Below are 18,842 nucleotides of genomic sequence, written 5' to 3'. Positions count from 1 at the left end.
GCAGAATAGTACATTTCAAACAAACCAACAAAAAGGTTGTGTTGTTTCAGGAAAGGGCAGGATGGAGTTAGAAACAAAGTTGATACATATGAATTTTATCACCTGCACCAGATTAACAAATAACTGTGACATGGTATTCCCTAGCTATGCTCATGAATAATTCATGAAAACAGCTACCACTAGAAGTAGATCTGCTTTCTCTAGCTTATGAGCACAGTGTAGTGTACACAGGAAATTCGTTGTGGCTGTATTCTAAAACTAATTTCCACATATTTATCACCACTGTAAAAACTCTCTCTACTAGCACATATGTACATCTCTGATTCATTTTGCTCTGTAATACTTCTGGGATAAAAATCCTTGCAAACTATCTGCCATTCACAAGGTTTTTGCCATATCATTGTTTTCATGTTGACTAAATCATCAGTTTCCAGATCCTTTCACTCCTTTTTCTAAGCATTAGAATTACTAAGATTGCTTTCCTTTTCTAAATGATAATCTCAATTCTCAACAGAATTCTACCATCTTTTCCCCTAGTGATCACTCCTAGAAGTTTAAAAAAATGAAGTATGGCCCTTTAATTGGAAATGATTTTAAAGCTGGAATGATCATTGAAGATGGTGTGATCCAAATCATTTTCTGTTGAATAAACATACGAATATCATCCTCTTTAAGATCTTTTTCACAATTGTTCTTGTATTTCAACCATAATGTTTCTTTCTAGCTACCCACAAGTTTGATAAATATTTCCTACATTTTTAGTTACTGTTTAATATACTGAACAAAGCATAAAATTGAACAACCTTTTTGAGGGTCGTTTTTCTAACTCATGACAATTTTTCTTTATCTTGTGTACAAAGCTTTATGAAAGTCCATCAAAGACATAGTTGAAGTACAGATTTTATTTTCTTTGAAGATATTTAGAGGCATATGAAAGTGTTATATGAATTGGAAATAAAAATAAATAATAAAAGTAAATGAGCATAAAAATCATTATATTTCAGTTCACACCAAAACAAATCTAATGGTCATCTACCTTTCGGAAGGAGCAAGTAGAAGAGTAGGATTCCATATCGATTTGCTCAGACAACAGCTGGTCCCCTACAAACCTACTCTGCTTTCATTCTCACAAAAACCCAATATTTTAGATTTTTGACCAGTGATGACACTGAGGACCAGCAACCTGGTTAAGTAAACGTTTCCACTCATTTCGTAAGAAAAAATATAATTTAACACCAGGTCTAAAATATACTTCCTTTCCACTGTGCCACAAAACGAACCTAGAAGAAGTGTGAACAATGTAGATAAGCAGATATGTCACCTATATTGGCACAAATCTCATACTATTCAATAATGTTAAAAATAGCAAAAACACTTACAATTAGCGCTTCTTTCGGCTACCAGTGCTAATGTTAGTGATGGTGCACTTTGTATGACCCCAGTCTCTGAAGACCTTGTCTGGGCCATCACCAGCAGATGTACACTGAAAGGAAATGAGTCTGAATTATTGCAGAGGAGGAGCTTCGCAATTTCCTTATTCAATGTTCAAAAACCAAATTATTCCTTTTTTAGTTATTTTTTTATTTTTTGATTATAGTTGACATACAATATTATATTAATTTCAGGTGTACTACCCAGTGATTAGACATTACATGATTTACTAAGTGATCATCCCAGTAAATCTAGTACCCTTCTGACACCATGTATAGGTATTACACTAACATTGAGTATATTCCCTATGCTGTACTTTACATTCCCATGACTATTCTGTAACTATCAATTTGTACTTATTAATCCCTTCATCTTTTTCATCTGTCCCCTCACACCCCTCCTATCTGGCAACCATCAAAATGTTCTCTCTATGAGTCTGTTGCTCTTCTGCTTTTTTGTTTATTTTGTTCTTTAGGTTCCACATAGAAGTGAAATCATATGACACTCTCTTCCTCTGCCTGACTTATTTCACTCAGCACAATAACCTCTAGGTATATCCATGTTGCTGCAGATGGCAGGATTTAATTCTTTTTTATGGCTGAGCCATATTCTGTTATACGTATCACCTCTTCTTTCCTCTTCTTTACTTAAACACTTATTGATGGATATTAAGGTTGCTTCCCTATCTCTATTATTGTAAATAATGCTGCAGTTAATATATGGATGTATATATCTTTTTGATTCAGTGTTTTGGATTTCTTCGACTAAATATCCAGAAATGGAATTGCTGGGTCCATCTTTGTCTCTTGTTATATAGTCTTTGTTTTAAAGTCTATTTTGCCTAGTATAAGTATTTCTACCCTATCTTTTTAGTTTTCATTTCCATTTTCATGAAATATCTTTTTTATTCCTTTATTTCAATCTCTTTAGGTCTTTTGATCTGAAGTGAATCTTTTGTAGATTGCATATGTAAGGAGGGGTCTCTCTATATTATTCATTCAGCTTCCATATGAAACTAAATTATTCTTTAAAAATCTGTTTCATCCTGAATTGGATTTATGTAGTAAAATACATACATATTTTGCATTTTTCCCATATATTTCTTCTTCTGATTATTCATTCAAATATTCCTCTGAAAAACAGGACATCACATTTGGATTTTAGAACAGAGTATTTATTCCATCACATCTTTCAAAATCTCAAAGAAATTGTTTGGATTTAGATTTAGATTTTCTGGAAACTTAAGTTTGAATGTAAATTTGACTTAGAATATTTTGTGACTCATATCATTTTAATCATCTTCCAATAATGATTTTCACTTTATAAATAGTTGGTACTAGAACAATTATATATTCATTTCCTTCTCTGAGGTTATTTTTAAACATGTCCATTTGTAACCTTTGGATGAAAGCAAATCATAAATATGTATTGACAATACACATTTACTTTAATATTTACAGATATTCTATGTACTTGATATTTTACTATGTTTCCTTTTAGAATTTACAAGTATCATTTTTGAATGGAAGATATTCTCAAAGTACAGCTAACTATAATCAGTAACCCTTTTTGGTCACCAAAGCAGACTCACAGAATTTAACGGAAGTTGTAAAAACTTTTTTTTTGTATATTTCAGGATAGATAATTTATCTATTCTTTCATTTTTCATACTGCAAATCTTTGTTAGTTAAAACATACATTTAATTAAATTTTATCTAAATTTATTAAAGATGATAACTGTTACGTTTTTAGTGTCCTGCTAAATACCTATACTGTGAATGAGACTATTAGTTTCACAGATTAAAATTGCTACTGCATTTTTATTCCTACAACCATTAAGTTCCTACTACATGGTTTAAAAAATAATAAGTAATATAGTAAAATGTGAATATTATAATAGTCATTATGGAATTTAAATATTAAAATTATTTTATCAAAGTAATTTTTATTATATACTATTAATTTCTCTTAATTTATCTTAACAGCTTCCTCTACCAAGACAACATATATCAGCTATAGCAATCATTCAATCTGAAACAGGGAAATGATACAATATGAAGAAATCTGGTATGTGATCTAAAACAATGAACATGACACCGCCAAAGACTCACTCCTGGAGATCTCTGTAGACTACAATCAATCAAATCAATAGTTAATCTTGTAAAGAACAAAAAGTAGCCATGAGCCAAAAGTATCAATAACAGAGAGTGAAGAAACCCGTTTTCTACAATACAACCAATGAGTGTCAAGCTAAAGTATTGCTTACTCATGAGCAGTTAAAATTAAATCACAAAAGGAAAACTAATGTTAGCTTGTGAAAAAAAAATGCTGTTGAAATAAACCATGTCTGATGTTACTCTTGTAAGTATTTTTCTGTGATTGTGAGAACTCCTGTTCTTGTCCCACATTGTTCAACTTGTATAAGACAATGAATCTGTTTCCTGTAATGGCTGACCGGATTGAAGCCCTGGGTTGTGCTAAAAATAAATGCAATGGTTGACGCATGCAATTTTTATACAAATAATTTATTTCTAATAATAAAGGAATGTTTTGCAAATGTTGAGAGTTGTTTCGTTCCAGTTTTAAAGCCAGGGAAAAATCTTTCCAGTTGGCCCTTCTGCTGTTATTTAATTCCTGCTCTAAAAGCCCAAGGAAATACAGTTTCTGTGAAGGACATGTTTTTGTATATTCACATGTGTATGAAGAAGATCATCTTTTATTCCCAAATGGAAAATAATTATTTGTGTAAGATTTTGTGATATTTCAAGGTTTATGTATCAGTGTTTCATAGTAGTTGCTTCATTTATGAAGAACCAAGCAATAGTTTGAGGTGAATTGCTTCAGGTATCAAAATTAACAAATAATAAGTTAAACTATACCTGGGAGAATATCATATGAAAATCACCATCTTAAAGTATATCAGAGTGTCACTGAAATTTTCCATTTCTAAGTTATACCTTTTGCCTAATGAAATACTGCAAGGTATCTAATGTTAACCTTTTCTCACCTGGACCTAGTATCCACTGAAATCAGTGAGGTAATGGCCCTTACCCAGTACATTCCTCAAAGCACAGAATTAGCATATTTATTCCCTTGGCATCACTAAAGAAACCACAGTTCAGATAATATGTCAATGCTTTCTTATTTTCCAAATGAAAACATTCATTGGTTCATAGAACAGTATCATTAAAGAGAGAGAAAGAGTATGGGAGCTCGTGTCATGTTAATAAACCATGCTAGGATAGATAAAGGAGCCTGTTAAAGGCTTTCAAATCTGTTCCCATTTTCATCATAGGCTACTCTATATTCTATACAATCCCAGACATCCATCAAATCAATGGGTCTCTACAATCATTTTGTTAGTAAATGCTCTCTCTGCTGAGTTAGCTTGGACGGCTCATTGCACTCCTTATAGATATAAAGAGGTATAAGTGCTCTGTAGCTTCAACCCAAATACCAACGGTGACTTTATTTAATAGAGACACTTGGAGTAGCATAGTTCAGTCTCCTTCAACATATAGTAAAATTTCCCAGATACCTACCCAGACAGAAAGCTGCATACATAAGGAAATGCGTACTTATTGGCCTTTGGTTGAGTTTCTCCTAATAGTATTTATTTTTTGTAAATAATATTTATATCAAAAAGTAAGAATATTATTTTCAAATTTTTAAACGATCCACAAATGACTGATAAATATAATCCTGTAATCAGGATTCTAAACCCACCTCTAGGTGTGCCTTTTTAGATAAGACCTGGTTTAAAACAAAATAAACTCATAACTGTACATTTGGTATATTCTACTGTGCCAGGTAGCTCAGAACCAATAGCCATACCAAGAAGAAATTGCAGCTGTATTTTAATTTTTAAGTTGGCAGTTTTCTTTGTATTGGATATTATTAGTGACTTTTAAAATTTTTACTTAATTTTAATTGGTAGATATCCATGTTTGGATGAGAAAAATGCTTGAATTTTATAAGCCTTGCATATCTTTCAGAGAGAAAAATTCAAGTACATTTTCATGTTTTCATTTACTAATTGACTCTAATCAGGGTAAGGGGATATTTTCATTTACTAATTGACTCTAATCAGAGTAAGGGGATGATTTTTGCTCTTATGAGAGCAAAGCTGGCTCTCAGGTTAAAGGTAGGTTTTTTATTGTTATTATTATTATTATTATTATTTTATTACATTTTTCTTTCAAGGTTTAGGAAGAAATAAAATATTGAGCATAATTCAAAATATTTTTAAATTGTTCTTCCTATTACTACCTTACCAATCAGTTGTTTTCCTAAGTGCTTTTTTATAAATAATTGATACATGTTTTGTGTTCTAGAAAATCTTATTTTACTTATAATAGAGTTGAATAATAGTTCTGGTGGATTCACATAAGCCAATCATCCTTTATACATTATCTCAGTGGGAAACTTTCTCCTTGAAAGAACTATAACCCTTCCTGGACAGTAGGAAGATAAGCTCCCTCAACCTCTTAGAGTAGTAGCTGGAGAATTCTGACCACCACTGTATTATCTTCTCAGGGATTTTGCTGAGGGCTCGGGAGGTGGTCATATAAGCTGGGGCAATGAGGGGAGACCTCCTAAGGAGAAGAATTTAGCCATGTGCTAGTGGCAGTGGTTTACAAGTCCCATGCTTTAAAATAAACTGCCTGTGTACTATAGATAAGCAAATAAAAATTGCATGGAAAATATAGTATTTTATTCTTGAGAATCGACCTTGTGTTTTATTCTGGACAAGAAATGTCACATCTAATCTCAGCCATGCCAGAGAGAATGCTAAAAATGCAGCCCAAGGTAATATTCAGCAAATGTCACTAGTATAAGATGAGCGGTATATTAGTGTGACCTTGAGCCAGATATGACCTCAATTTTTACAAGATTTTAGCTTATACTAGTTTATATTTAAAGGTGTCTAAATCAATGATGGTTAATTTGTCACAAACTAATTTTTTGGTTAAGAAAAAATACTCATAAATTTAAACTTGAAGGATGACCCATTGGAACATGAACAGGAACTGAATGACTAACTTAATTTTTAGTGTTTATCAGAAGTTTTTACCAAAAAAAGTGTGGCATATCAGATGAGCAAGATTTTACATTTTTAATTTGAATTAAGTACCATAGTACAGGAACTAGAAGAATGAAAGTTTGTATCATTTATGTATTTTTTCTTTCTAACTTTATATTCCCAAGTATATACCTATGATGGTATAGAAGAATATTAACAATTTTCTGAATTACATTAGCCAACACTGATATTTATTTAGTAGCAAGTGGAAAAAATGGTATTCCTAAACTCTGTTATACAACCTTACCAATTTTCTCATTTCATTTTCTTTTAATGTCAGTATTTCCATCTATCCTTTAGAAAAAAAATTGCTGAAAATGAGTTTGCATGAAAGAATAATTGAAAAATAATAACAAATTGTAGAATACTCTAATCATCTATAATAATCTTTAGAAATGATTCATTTTGCTTTTGTTATGGTTCTCCTTTGATGAATATTTGAATAATGAAAAAATGACTATAACTAGAAGAAAAGATTTCCTGAATAAGAAATCACATCTGCGAATGTTCTGAACCTTGCCGACTGTCCCCCTTGGAAAGTCTCATGTTAAAAGCATAGTAGCAACAAGCAGAACAAGAGTTGTTTTCAAAAACTATTTTATATGTCTATTCTATGTTTGTTTAAAATTTTTGTAGCATAACCTTTAATGATGTTATTGCTTTTGGATGCCATTATTTCATCATTTAATTCAGCCCTTTACTAGGACAGTCAAAATAGTTTTCTCTATGTTGAACTCAGTGTGTTATCAATGTAAAGTCTCATACAGTTTTACTCATCTGTTTTCAGAGTGATAAGGATAGAGAAAAATAATTTTGACCTATTAAATACATTTTTTTCTAATTACCTATTGCTTAACTAAGAAGCTTCAGAAAAGCTAATTTGAATAGATAACTTGTTACAGTCGAGAAGTCCAGCGAGGATTAGGACCTATGAATATACAAGAATTGACCATATAATGACCTGGAAGTATGGATGATGTAGTTATAGAAAACAGGGAAGACAGATAATCAGTGTAATGTTTCAGTTTTTGAAATAAGCAAGAGATCATTTACCAATGAATTTACTCCCATTATGGAAGTTCAGTAGAATATAAGATGATATGAAAGCTAATAAAAATTATTAGGGTGTTACAGTATAATTTTGAAATTTAAAAGTATAATTCTCATTCAGAGGTAACATGAACAAGCCAAGGACTTTATTCAAGTCGTTAATTAATAAGGGAACCAGTAAGATGTTAAAACTAGTACAAAGAGCATTTGAAAACCTAGGAATATACACACACACATGCACACATATATAATTTACCCACATATATATATTTACCCATAAATACACATATATATAAATATAAATATATAAATATTTACCCATATATATGGGTAAATCAGAGGGCTAGATACAAAACTAGCTTGGTGCCTTACAGTATAATAAATCATAAACATTGAGGCCGTTCCATTGGACAGACACTACTTGAAAGCTTGAATCTACTGGATAAAAATCAATAAATGAATCCCTGTACCTACACGACTATAAAGTAGTTATCCTAATAGAAATTCAAATGCAGCACCATGCTAAATGAATAACAGTTATTATCTTTTGCCTATTTCCAGATACTGAATAATTTTTCTGATGAGTGATATTTCATTGTTTTCCTTCCTTTAATTTCAAGCATTACATCATCAGTATTTTAATAATGAAGATCACAAATACAACTAAGATCATGTTAAGATAATCCAAGTGAGTAATGGAAGGGCTCTGGGGTGGGTCTGTGCTTCAGTGATTTTCTCTTGCCTTTTGAACTCTGATTTACCCAATTCAGAGGCAGGGTTGAATAATATGGAAGATAAGTGTGAATAAATGGGTAGGTAGCTGCCTGCAGCAAAGAGTTTCTTACCTGGCAGTTCCAAAATAATCTGTGAAAATGTGATGTCTTCCCCTCACCCCGCAGGTACTGTCATCTCTCATGGGTATTTTCTCTCCCCTTTTGTAGTATATTACTCAAAAGTAAAGATTAGCTTTTAAAGAGTATCCCTGAAGTTGACAAACCGTGGACAATTTACCCTATCTCCATGCATGTCCTCTGTTTGTCACTGGCTATTAAATCTGTCCTGTCCTAACAAAGGCTTTTCTAGGATCCTGCCACTGGTATCTTCCAGGCAGGAGAAGCAAGAATGAAATCTTAATCAAAAGGCGGGAGCGGAGGGGGCAGGTGTGATAAATGGAGCTCTGCTTTTGCACGCATATCCTAGAATTTCAGACCTTCATCTACCCCTCACTTCCCTCTGGCATCCAGGCCCTGCAGAGCAGGTTAACGGTGAGTGTAGGGCCATGGGACTCTCTTTCCATATAGAACCCAATTTCTGAATAAAGTACTGGAAGCCCTGGAGCTCAGTGGTCTCTTTGAGAGTCTTTACTGATCTGGTAAGAGGAAGAAGTGGTAGCCTGTATAAGGCAACATTATAAAATTGAGAAAATATGGTCTTTTTTTTTTTTCCCTCTCATAGTGTCCTTAAATTTTTTTATACCTTTTGATGATGTCACCCAGGTGACTGATATCCTCAGTCTACATTCTAGGTACTCAGAGATCCACCTTTCCCATTTTCCACTTTTGGATTCATTAATACTTTCCTGTGCACCAACGACTCAATTCCAAATTGTTTTTCTAAGTTAAAGTTGTCCACACCCCCTTATACACACAGAAGTAAAAGAGGCATATCAAAGGCCCCTAGTGAAGCTACTGCAGCTGGATTTTAAGCAATAAACCATATAATTAAGATAGTTAAATCATTGATTTTACTTAGAAACTATTTGTTGAAGACCTCCTATGTAGCAGATATTATAGATGTTGAGAATATAACAGTAAAGAAACAATAAACCAGAAAACCCTAGCTCTCCTGGAATTTATATTTCTGTAGGAAATACAAATAGTAAATAAGATACATATATTAATATAGGGGATGATAATAATAAATGTTGAGAGGAGAAAAAATAAATCAGAGAAAGTAAATAAGAAATGGTTTAAAAAAAGAAATGGTTAAGAAGCAGCATCTGTATAGTGCAGGGTTCCAATTTTACACAGAATGGTTAGTGAGATGACATTTGATTAAAGGTCTACAGAAAAATGAGGGATTGTTCTATGCACTGTCCTGGGGAGAATTCTAGGCAAAAGAATAGCAAGGAGACATGAGTCCTAGGAAGAAGCATGTCTAGACCAGGGTAAGGCAAAGGGTGGAGGATGGGGTAGAGTGTAAGATCTTATAGGGTCTTGTAGGTCATTGGAAGAACTATAAATTTTACCGTGAGTGATGGACGACGCTTACAGGATTTTGAGCAAAGGAATAGCATAGAGGGTCTTAATTTAAACCAAATCTTTCTAACTGCTGTAATGAGAAGAGAATCACCACAAGGAGGGAAAGGGGCCAGCAGCACAGACACCACTTATACGACTCTTGGATGATCCTGGGTAGAATGATCAGAAACTGGGAAAGCAGGGAAGGTGGTGAAAAGTGGCAGGCGCTGTGTGCATTTTGACAGGATATCTTACTAATTAGCTGATAGATTACATGGACATGGAGAGAAGGGTGATTCCAGGGTTTTTGTCCTGAGTAACTGAAAGGGTGACGTTGCTATTTACTGAGATGTCGGAGACCAAGAAGAATGAGTTGAGGAAAACATAATTCATACAAAAGTATGAATGCCCAAGATTTCTTCCCATTCAAGCTTATTAATTTGCATTTTAAAAGCTACATGGATAATTAATTGGAATAACTGGAAACCTTGAGATGAATATGGGGATAGGAAATACTATGAGAATGAGCATTTGTTCCCTGTGAAATATTTTAGGCAGGGTCTCAGATCATCTCCCTTCTCCCTTCATCACTGAACCCTTCTCTTTTCTCTCAACTCCTTCCAGGCCAAATCCTGAGCTAATTTTCTTTAAATTCCTACTTATCTCTACAGCACTTATCTGCCTCCTGAGCCCTATCTCAGTTATTCTGTGGTCATTTTTAAATTCTTCTGACTGTCGTGATTGTTGATACTGTATTGGTTTCCTTGAGGAATGGCCTATGAGTCTTTAAATCAACTTTAATCCCTAACATTCTACTTCCTTGGTTTCTGAATTTTTTTAAAGTAAATGGTGCTCTTCAGAATATACCCTAGAAAAATTATCTTTTATACCCAATGTTTTATCCCAATCAAGGCTCTCTTTTTGTTCAAGAGAGTTAGTTACCTTCTTAAGAAATGTAGCTATCTGTCTGAAATATAGAATAAGTAAATAAAGGGGATAGTGCCTGAAATCATAAACATTAAGGGGTTGCAAAAATATACAATTTATGTTGTCTGCTAGTATAAAATCCCCCTATATCTCAGGGGATTGCCTTTTATTCCCCCCAGTCATTATTTCATTCCTTCAATCATTCCTTTGTTTATTCTTTTTTTAATCTTCTACTGAGGATTTTTTTTTATTGATCTTAGAGAAAGAGGGAGGGAAAGAGAGAAATATTGATGTGAGAGAGAAGCATCTATCAGTTGTCTCTTGTACACGCCCCAAACCTGCAACCTAAATTTGTGCCCTGACTGGGATCAAACCCGCCACCTTTAGGTGTGAGAGACGATGCTCCAGCCAACTGAACCATTCGGCCAAGGCCTTTATTCTTTCAGTAAGAGCAATGTGAGAAGTCATACTTTCATTCTTCTGCAAAGATGCAAAAAATTTACTAGCAGGGAGAAGTGATGATACCTAATTATAATAATTACAATAAATATAAGTTATAATGGTTAAGATTATGAGGCTCTTATTTTATGTCAGACAGCTCAATAACTGTTCTACTGGAGTAATTCTTGCAACAGCTTTATGTGTCAGGCATTATTATTATTCTTGTTTATAGCTAGTAAAATAAAGGCAAAGATTGATTAGAGCCAACTTGCTGGAGATCAAACAGCAGCTAGGTGTGGAGCTTCTACAGAGCTGCAGTGACAGACAGAATCAGGACAGAATACTCCAGGGGTGGGCTGGGAAGTTAGGCACGAGCTGTGAAAGCAGTTCTTGGGATCCTTTGATTTGGATTCTGATACCAGTGTGTTCGTGCATTATCTGTCCTAGTAAAGCCATCCAATCTTCTAAGCTTTGGGAAATATATTTAGACGGAGAAATATTCTTTGGGTAAATTCAAGTTAGTGTCAACTTTTTTATTTGATTGAGTTTTCATGCTTAGTCTGAGTTCCCTGTACTATAAAGGTTTTAAATTATCCGTGCACATCACAAGACCAGATACAGAATGGAGGCCTTTTTCCTCACGGTCCATGATTTATCTTTTCAAATACTATGAAATAAATCAGAGAAAACCGACAAGACCACTTGAGGGAATTATTTACAACTTAGTAATAAATTCACATGTCAAACTAGTTTTATAATTTGCTATATTTAAGGTAACTTTACTCAGAAGTTCAGTCAAATCATTTGCAAATGTGTTATTATACCCTTAGGGCAGCAAGTCATGAGTGTTTCTTTTATGCACAGGTAATTTCTGAGGTAACTAGAGCATGATCTCCTTCGTAAGATACAGACATTGTTATCATGTCTTTCAGAAAAAAGCAGATCAAAGCTGATGATTAAAGTTCAGTGTCAAATCACCAACCAGTAATTGAGCCAAGAACAGAACCTCACAGTCCACAGTGCTGGGCTACTCCCTCCTCTCTTAGGCCACACTGACCCCAGCCATCATCATTCTGTTCTGAACACTGTCATTACCCGATGGCTATTTACTGGGCCCACAACCTTAGTATTGCTGTTAGCAGAAGTTGTCTTCATTCTTGAAGTTTATTACAATGGAAACTCCTGGCAGAACAAAAGAGCAGAATTGGCAGAGATGTTGCTGTATTTTTACCAGCAGGTCCCTATCTTCTAGGTCAGAGGGGAGAGAGAAGGTGTTTGGATATTCAGCTGATAGTCACCTTTACTGTTGCTATAGTGGATCCAGGAATCAATTTAGGAAAATGGCTTTCAGGTGTTTTAAAGTTTTAACCATCTAAGCCCTATCTAGTCCTCCCTCGCCGCCCCCCACCCCACCCACTCTCCCTCTCTCTTCCTCCCTCCCTCCCTCTCCAACATTTGTGACGATTTTTAAGAAGCGAAAACTAGACCCAGTTTGAGTTATATAAAATGAAATTTTCAAATTCTAAAATCAATATATCTATTCATGCATTGTACCTGGGCTTTTGAGGACATGTGTCTTCTATCAGCGGGATCTGAGATCTGAAATAGATTTTTAAGGGGCCCTGGGGCTTCTGGATGGGCTCAGTAGTCCATAATGGCTTTATGGAGTAGATCAGTGAACCAGCACACAGGATTTATGTGATAGGCCTTAGCTGTTATAAAGAAGCTGTAATAGCCTATTGTAGGAAAAGCCTCACTTTTCACTTTTCAGAAAGTACCTAAATACCAATTTACACAGTAGGGATTTTTAACTAACAGTGGCAGCTGTCTTCAGTAAAGGAGGTATTTTTTTACTAGTAGTCAATAAGAAAAATTTGGCACCTTCAATGTATTTAATTTTTAAGTATATTGACTACAAGTATTAATATAATTACCATATTTATAGATCTCATTCTACTTTCAGAATATAAAAGTGGCATATGTAATGTGAATAATAAAGAGAAAATGTCTTCTTAGTATATTCCTTATTGCTGTCAGCTTTAGAAATTCACAAGTGTGTTAAAATATATTTTAACTTAATTTTCATCATTCATACATGATAATGATTCCTTCTTTCTCTCATTATATGAAATGACTCAAGCTCTATTAAGCTAAATAAATATTTCAAATCATTTTGAATATTCAGTGATAACAAAATTGAGTCACACTATGGAACTGAAATATTCGATGATGGTATTTTATTTGGAGATTGTACACAGGTCACTACCATATCTACATGATAAAAAAATTATTTTTTAATGACTGGATAAAATCCATTAATTATTACATAGACTACAGATTTTTGTAATGAAAAATGTAATAGGAAATATTCAGAGTATATTCTAAAATTGCATTATTTGAAAGCTTAATTTAAATAGTATGAGTATGGTATGATTCTCCACTTACTAAGGTGACTGGCACCATATTTTGAAACATAAAAATAACTACCCCCCAAAAAAGTAAACACCAACTATCAATAAATGGTGATAATTTTCTAAATTAAAATATGTAAAGCCTATATAAATACATGTGGGCATGTTATTTTACAAGATAGGCAAACAGCAAACAGAAAACTTAATTCTCAGGTTTCTACCATACCCACACTATCATTTTATCATGTGCAGCATCAGAGAAGGGCCATTTAAGAACTAGATCTTTAAAAATTATACTTTTAAATTATAAAAATAAATTATAAAAATATATTTTTATATAATTTTTATATATATACACATACACACATGTATGTGTATATATATACACTATATATACCCACCTATATATACATATATAATATGTATATAATCTGTAAGCCTAAAATTAGTTAAAAATAAAGGTGTTTAAAAATCCATAAATCCTCCCTACCTCTCTTCTTTGATTAGTATCCACTAGCCCCAGAAGTTCGCATTAAGGGTAAAGTAGGACACATATTTCAGAAACCAACTAAAATGAAAACACTAAGAATCATTTGAATCCAGTATTTCTGCAAGACTGGGCTGAATACTACTTGCATGTGGGTCCATCGGGATGTGGTCTAAACTATAGATTATAAAGCCCTGCTTGAGGCTTATTGAATTAGAATTTCAGCAGATGAGGCTTGAGAACCTGCATTTTTAAATGAGTACTTGTGAGAATCTGCTGCTGAACAAGTTTGAGAACCACTGGGTTGGAGGAAAGAGTTGGAAGAACTTTCTACTTTAAATAATCCTGTAAAATGAATTTAAAGTACAGTTTTTGTTGTCAATTTCTATTTTTAACCCTATTTTTATAGGTTTTTGTATGGCAATATGATTACTTGGCAGTATATGAAGTTTTTAGCTATGAAATTATGGTAAAGAGTTTAAATAGCCATGACCATTATGATTCTTATATGATCTAAAGACCCTTGACTTTTTCCTTAATATAAATGAAAAGTCTATACCATACTGTAGTAATTTACTTTTCTCTATTAACTAAATGGCAGGGCCAGTAACATCAACTTTTCAGCCTGGTAAACTAGAGAAGGCTTTCCTCTGATCTTACACTACCCTTCTTCCAACCCAATCCAATCAGTAGAATTGCATTTAAACATGCCTGTGAATAATTGCAGTCAATCTCCCACCAGCATTTTGTCTTATATCTCCAGCAAGGAGTAAAAATTAAATAGATCTAATTTATCATGTCATGAGTTCCTAGGGAATAAATATGGCTTACAAACTCTGTCAAATTCTAACTATTGGCTATCACCATACTATAAAATGAGTCCATTTTATGGACATCACAAACTATTCTTTAAGAATTCTAAAAATGTTTTTTTAATTGTTGTTCAAGTGCAGTTGTCTCCATTTCCCCCACCATCCCACGCTCACCCGCTTTGGCCACGCTCCTAGGTGGCCTTTCCCCTGTTTCCCCCTCCTCTCTGGTTAGTGTCAGTTTGTTGACTTGTGTTCAAACTTAAGTTCCATATCATCTCTCGCCTTGGTCCACATTGCTTCCTCATATTACAAACTTGTTTTTTTAATGGTCTATGGATGCATTTTTTGCACAAATAAAACAGAGACTGATGTACTTGTGATGTGTTTTTTCCAGAAAGCACCTTGCCTCTCTGTGACACAACAGGAGCTCTCTCTATTGAGAAGTTGGACCTCAATAACCCTCTTAAAGAGGGACCTCTTTTCTCGTTGGTAGTTGGATAAAGGTGTGTGGCTTGGCATACTGCTGTCTTCCATTTCTCAGATATGCTAACAGCTGTCTTTTCACTTAGGTGACAATATGCAGTAAGTCAATGGAATCTTATTCAGCATTAAAATAAGCATGGTATTCAGAACATGAAAGAGTTTGTCATATCTTAATACTGATCAGATCAAATCTTTGGGTTTATATCTAGGGTCATAGAGAGAATGACAAACTGGAGTACAATCAAATGAATGTGAATGGAGATCATTATATTGTAGGACACTTTGAAAAAGAAAAAAAGAACTACACATTTTAAGTGAGAAAAGAAGATTTAAGTAAAAAGTAGAAAGCAGAATAACTGATGCTAGATATACAGGCTGTCCTTAGAAGATAGAATTTAGTAAAATTATCAAGGCAGATTGCAACTGACTTGCAACATAAAAAGATTTCAAATGGAAGCTGTATGACCAACTCTAAGAAATTATGTGCAGAAGTTTCTTGCTTTAAATCATAAGGTGTGACTAGATGACCCCTCAGATTATTCCAGCAATTATGGGCTGAATACCTATACCATGTCAGTCACCCTGCCAAGGGCTACAAAGATCACAGAGGAATGAAGACACCATCTGTGTTCTCAACTGTGATAGATGTTAGAGAAAAAGCTTTAAAAAAATCCTGTGGGGTTTCAAAGTTGGGCAGTATTTCATCTCTAAGAATCTTTGATTTGTGAGGGCCTTTGAGATTTATCATACAGTTATTAATGTGCCACTGAGTATAAGATAAAACAAGGATTCAAAAGTTGTCAACTCTAAATAACCTGAAACCAAATCATCTTAGATAGCAGAGAAGTCCCCTGTGATTCTAGTGAGCATGCCCTGCCCGCAGAGACTGGGGCAGATGACTTGGGAGATGGTAGGGAGTTTCTAAAGAACAATTAAAAATTAATCTGCTCAGGATGACTAATCCTATTTCAGCCTGAAGTAGGAATTTTTCAGGTAACATGTGTATAGTTCTCTGATGAACAAAAACTGTGAAAATGCAAATATGAGCAGATTTGAACTAATTTAAAATCCTCATTGATCTGTATTTTAACAGCAAACCATATTGATTACCTTAAATAGTTTTCTGACTCTCAAGTTAGTATAAGTTTTGGGTTTTTGGAATATATGACATTTAAATGGTTTGCCTTTATGTTTTGTTTTGTTTTGGTCTCTTTTCACTTTTTTTTTTTTTTAAACTCTGTGGCTGTTATTTCTATATAAAATGTCCTGGAATGTTTTGGAACACCATCATGTGGCTTTTAGTAGATAGATAGCACTAGCCCGTGGAAACCCAAGAAAGAAATAAAGGCGTACCTCATCCCCACTATCCATCTGCTCTAACTCTCCTGTGCGTGCCTCTTACTGGTTTGAACTCAAGGGAGTTTCCTGATGGCTTCTATGTGGGTTAGCCTACCAGGCACAGAACAGTGTAGAAGGACAGAAGGTACTTCTAGACAAATGGAACAGATGAAGAACACGTGTCTACTATGAACAAGGCTCTCTTCTATGTATTTGGTGTACAATGATAAAGGGGACAGTTTCTGCCCTCGAAGAACTCAAACAAGAAAATAGGTAACTGCAGAGTGCTGTGGTGGGCATCGTTAGAAGCAACCATGGGATGCTCTGGGAATGTGCTGGAAGGGCCTGGCCTACAGTTGCCTCTATCTTTTCTGGACTGTCGGCATGAGAACCACAGGTGTCATGAGAATGGGACAGAATAAAGAAGAAATATGTGGAGTAGCACAGAGTTTCTAGGACCCATTTACTTCTTCACAAAGCTCCACATCCAGGGAGATTTTTCTGAATGCAGTCGATTATATATACCAAAGGAAAATATAAATTAAGCTTTTTAAAAGTTGGTATTTAATAGCTCATGCCCAAAGCAGCTTAAAAAAAATACCAGCAAAAAGTGAGAAGAAAAAGAAAATATTTTGTTATTCTGTGAGTCAAGTATATGTTGACAAATTTGCCAGAAAGAAAGTTTCACTATCTTTTGTGTTAGGAGATGACAAGGCATATTTCATACAGCAGGATTTTGTTTTTGTTTTTATCTCTAGATCTTAGATCCCTGACCCCGAAACACAAGGGCTCCGGATTTTGTGAGGTTACCAAACAATCACTTAGCCTTTGGGCCTTGACTGCTTTATCTGTACAATGGAAGTAATAAGACTTTCCATCTCCTTCAGAAGACCTCAACTGTGATAACTAATAAGACACTAATAATAAAATGGTTTGAGCTCCCTGGAGGTCAGCCACTAGCTAGGATAAAGTGGGTTATTATAACAGCATTCCTTGAGCTATCGGTACTTACAGCAACCCAAAACAAAATATATCATATCTTGTTGAAACTGCCCTTGGATAGGAAGAGTGCAATTATCCAAGGTTGAAACGAATTGCAGAGTGTCTGTGAACATCTGGACTTTTATAAAGCGTGTCTTTGGAGCCCTAAGATATGTGCAGTATTTCCCAAAGTGGACTGCTCTCATTGAAGAGGTAAGTATAATACACTCTTCCTACCCAACATTTAAAAACTATAGAAATAGTTTTTTAAGTGTTGTGGTAAGGTCACAAAGATAAAATTTCATTTCCCCTGCAATCTCAGCCACCAGCAATGCTGCCATTTTTAAGTGAGGCAGATGAAGATAGATTTTTCTCTTTTGGGGGGAGAATCATTAGTGTCACCTAACTGAAAAAGAGGCAACAAGCCGATGTGAAAATGGCACAGGTCATTTCAGGCAAATAAATTTCAAACCCAACTATGCCGGTACCTGTGATATCAAATGTATCTTCGGTGGTCGTTCACTCCTGAAACGAGTCCCGGTGAGTCAGGCCCTCCCGGGCTGAGGCCGGCCCAGGCTGCTGTTTTCTGAGAAAAGCCCACAAGGAACCCTGATGAGCAGCCCGTTCACAAATGACCCCCCAGGAGCACGTGATCACCAGCTTCCCAGTGTTAATTCTTCCTCTGTTTAGGAAATCAGCTTGGGTGGCCTCCCATCCTTTCTCCATAACCTCTAGGACCTTCAATTCCACCTCAGCAGCTCTTCCACGCTGAAGGAGGAGGTTTGCTTGTGGAGGCCTATCATGGGCGCACCACCATTTCAGGCTCTGCCTCTCCCCCAGGCGCAGAAAAAAATGGGGAGGTCAAAGGGGCAGTTCTGTTTTCTTATCTCCTACAGGCACATTAAACTGGAAGCGGTTGGTTGGCTTCTTTCTGTTTTAACCCACATCTCTAACTCTGAAATAAAGCTCAGAAAGTGGAGTTATGGGATTGCCGAGGCAGGGTTAATGAAAGGTGACAACATAGAAAGAACAGAGAATGGAAAAACAGAAGCAATATTTGGTTTCTGTTCTTGGGTACCAGTGAAAGATTATTTTATTTTCAATTTTTATTTATTGATTTTAGAGAGAAAGGAAAGATAGGGAGATGGGGGAAGAGAG

The 18,842-nt window shown here is 34.8% G+C and overlaps 1 protein-coding gene across 1 annotated transcript in view; it reads left to right on the top strand.

The window, feature by feature from the left end:
- The window catches only part of GRM8 (glutamate metabotropic receptor 8), an 823,740-nt gene extending 820,082 nt beyond the window's left edge, over positions 1-3,658 (top strand). The window contains exon 11 of the mRNA XM_054564284.1: positions 3,417-3,658. Coding sequence (XP_054420259.1) covers positions 3,417-3,466 — 50 coding nt within the window. The 3' untranslated portion in view covers positions 3,467-3,658. The remainder of the gene's footprint in view (positions 1-3,416) is intronic.
- The last annotated feature ends 15,184 nt before the right edge of the window (positions 3,659-18,842 follow it).

Source organism: Pteronotus mesoamericanus, unplaced genomic scaffold, assembly GCF_021234165.1.
Source record: "Pteronotus mesoamericanus isolate MK-2021 breed Mesoamerican mustached bat unplaced genomic scaffold, CSHL_Meso_final scaffold_85, whole genome shotgun sequence".
Lineage (NCBI taxonomy): Eukaryota > Metazoa > Chordata > Mammalia > Chiroptera > Mormoopidae > Pteronotus > Pteronotus mesoamericanus.
This window is presented reverse-complemented; position numbering and strand designations above follow the sequence as displayed.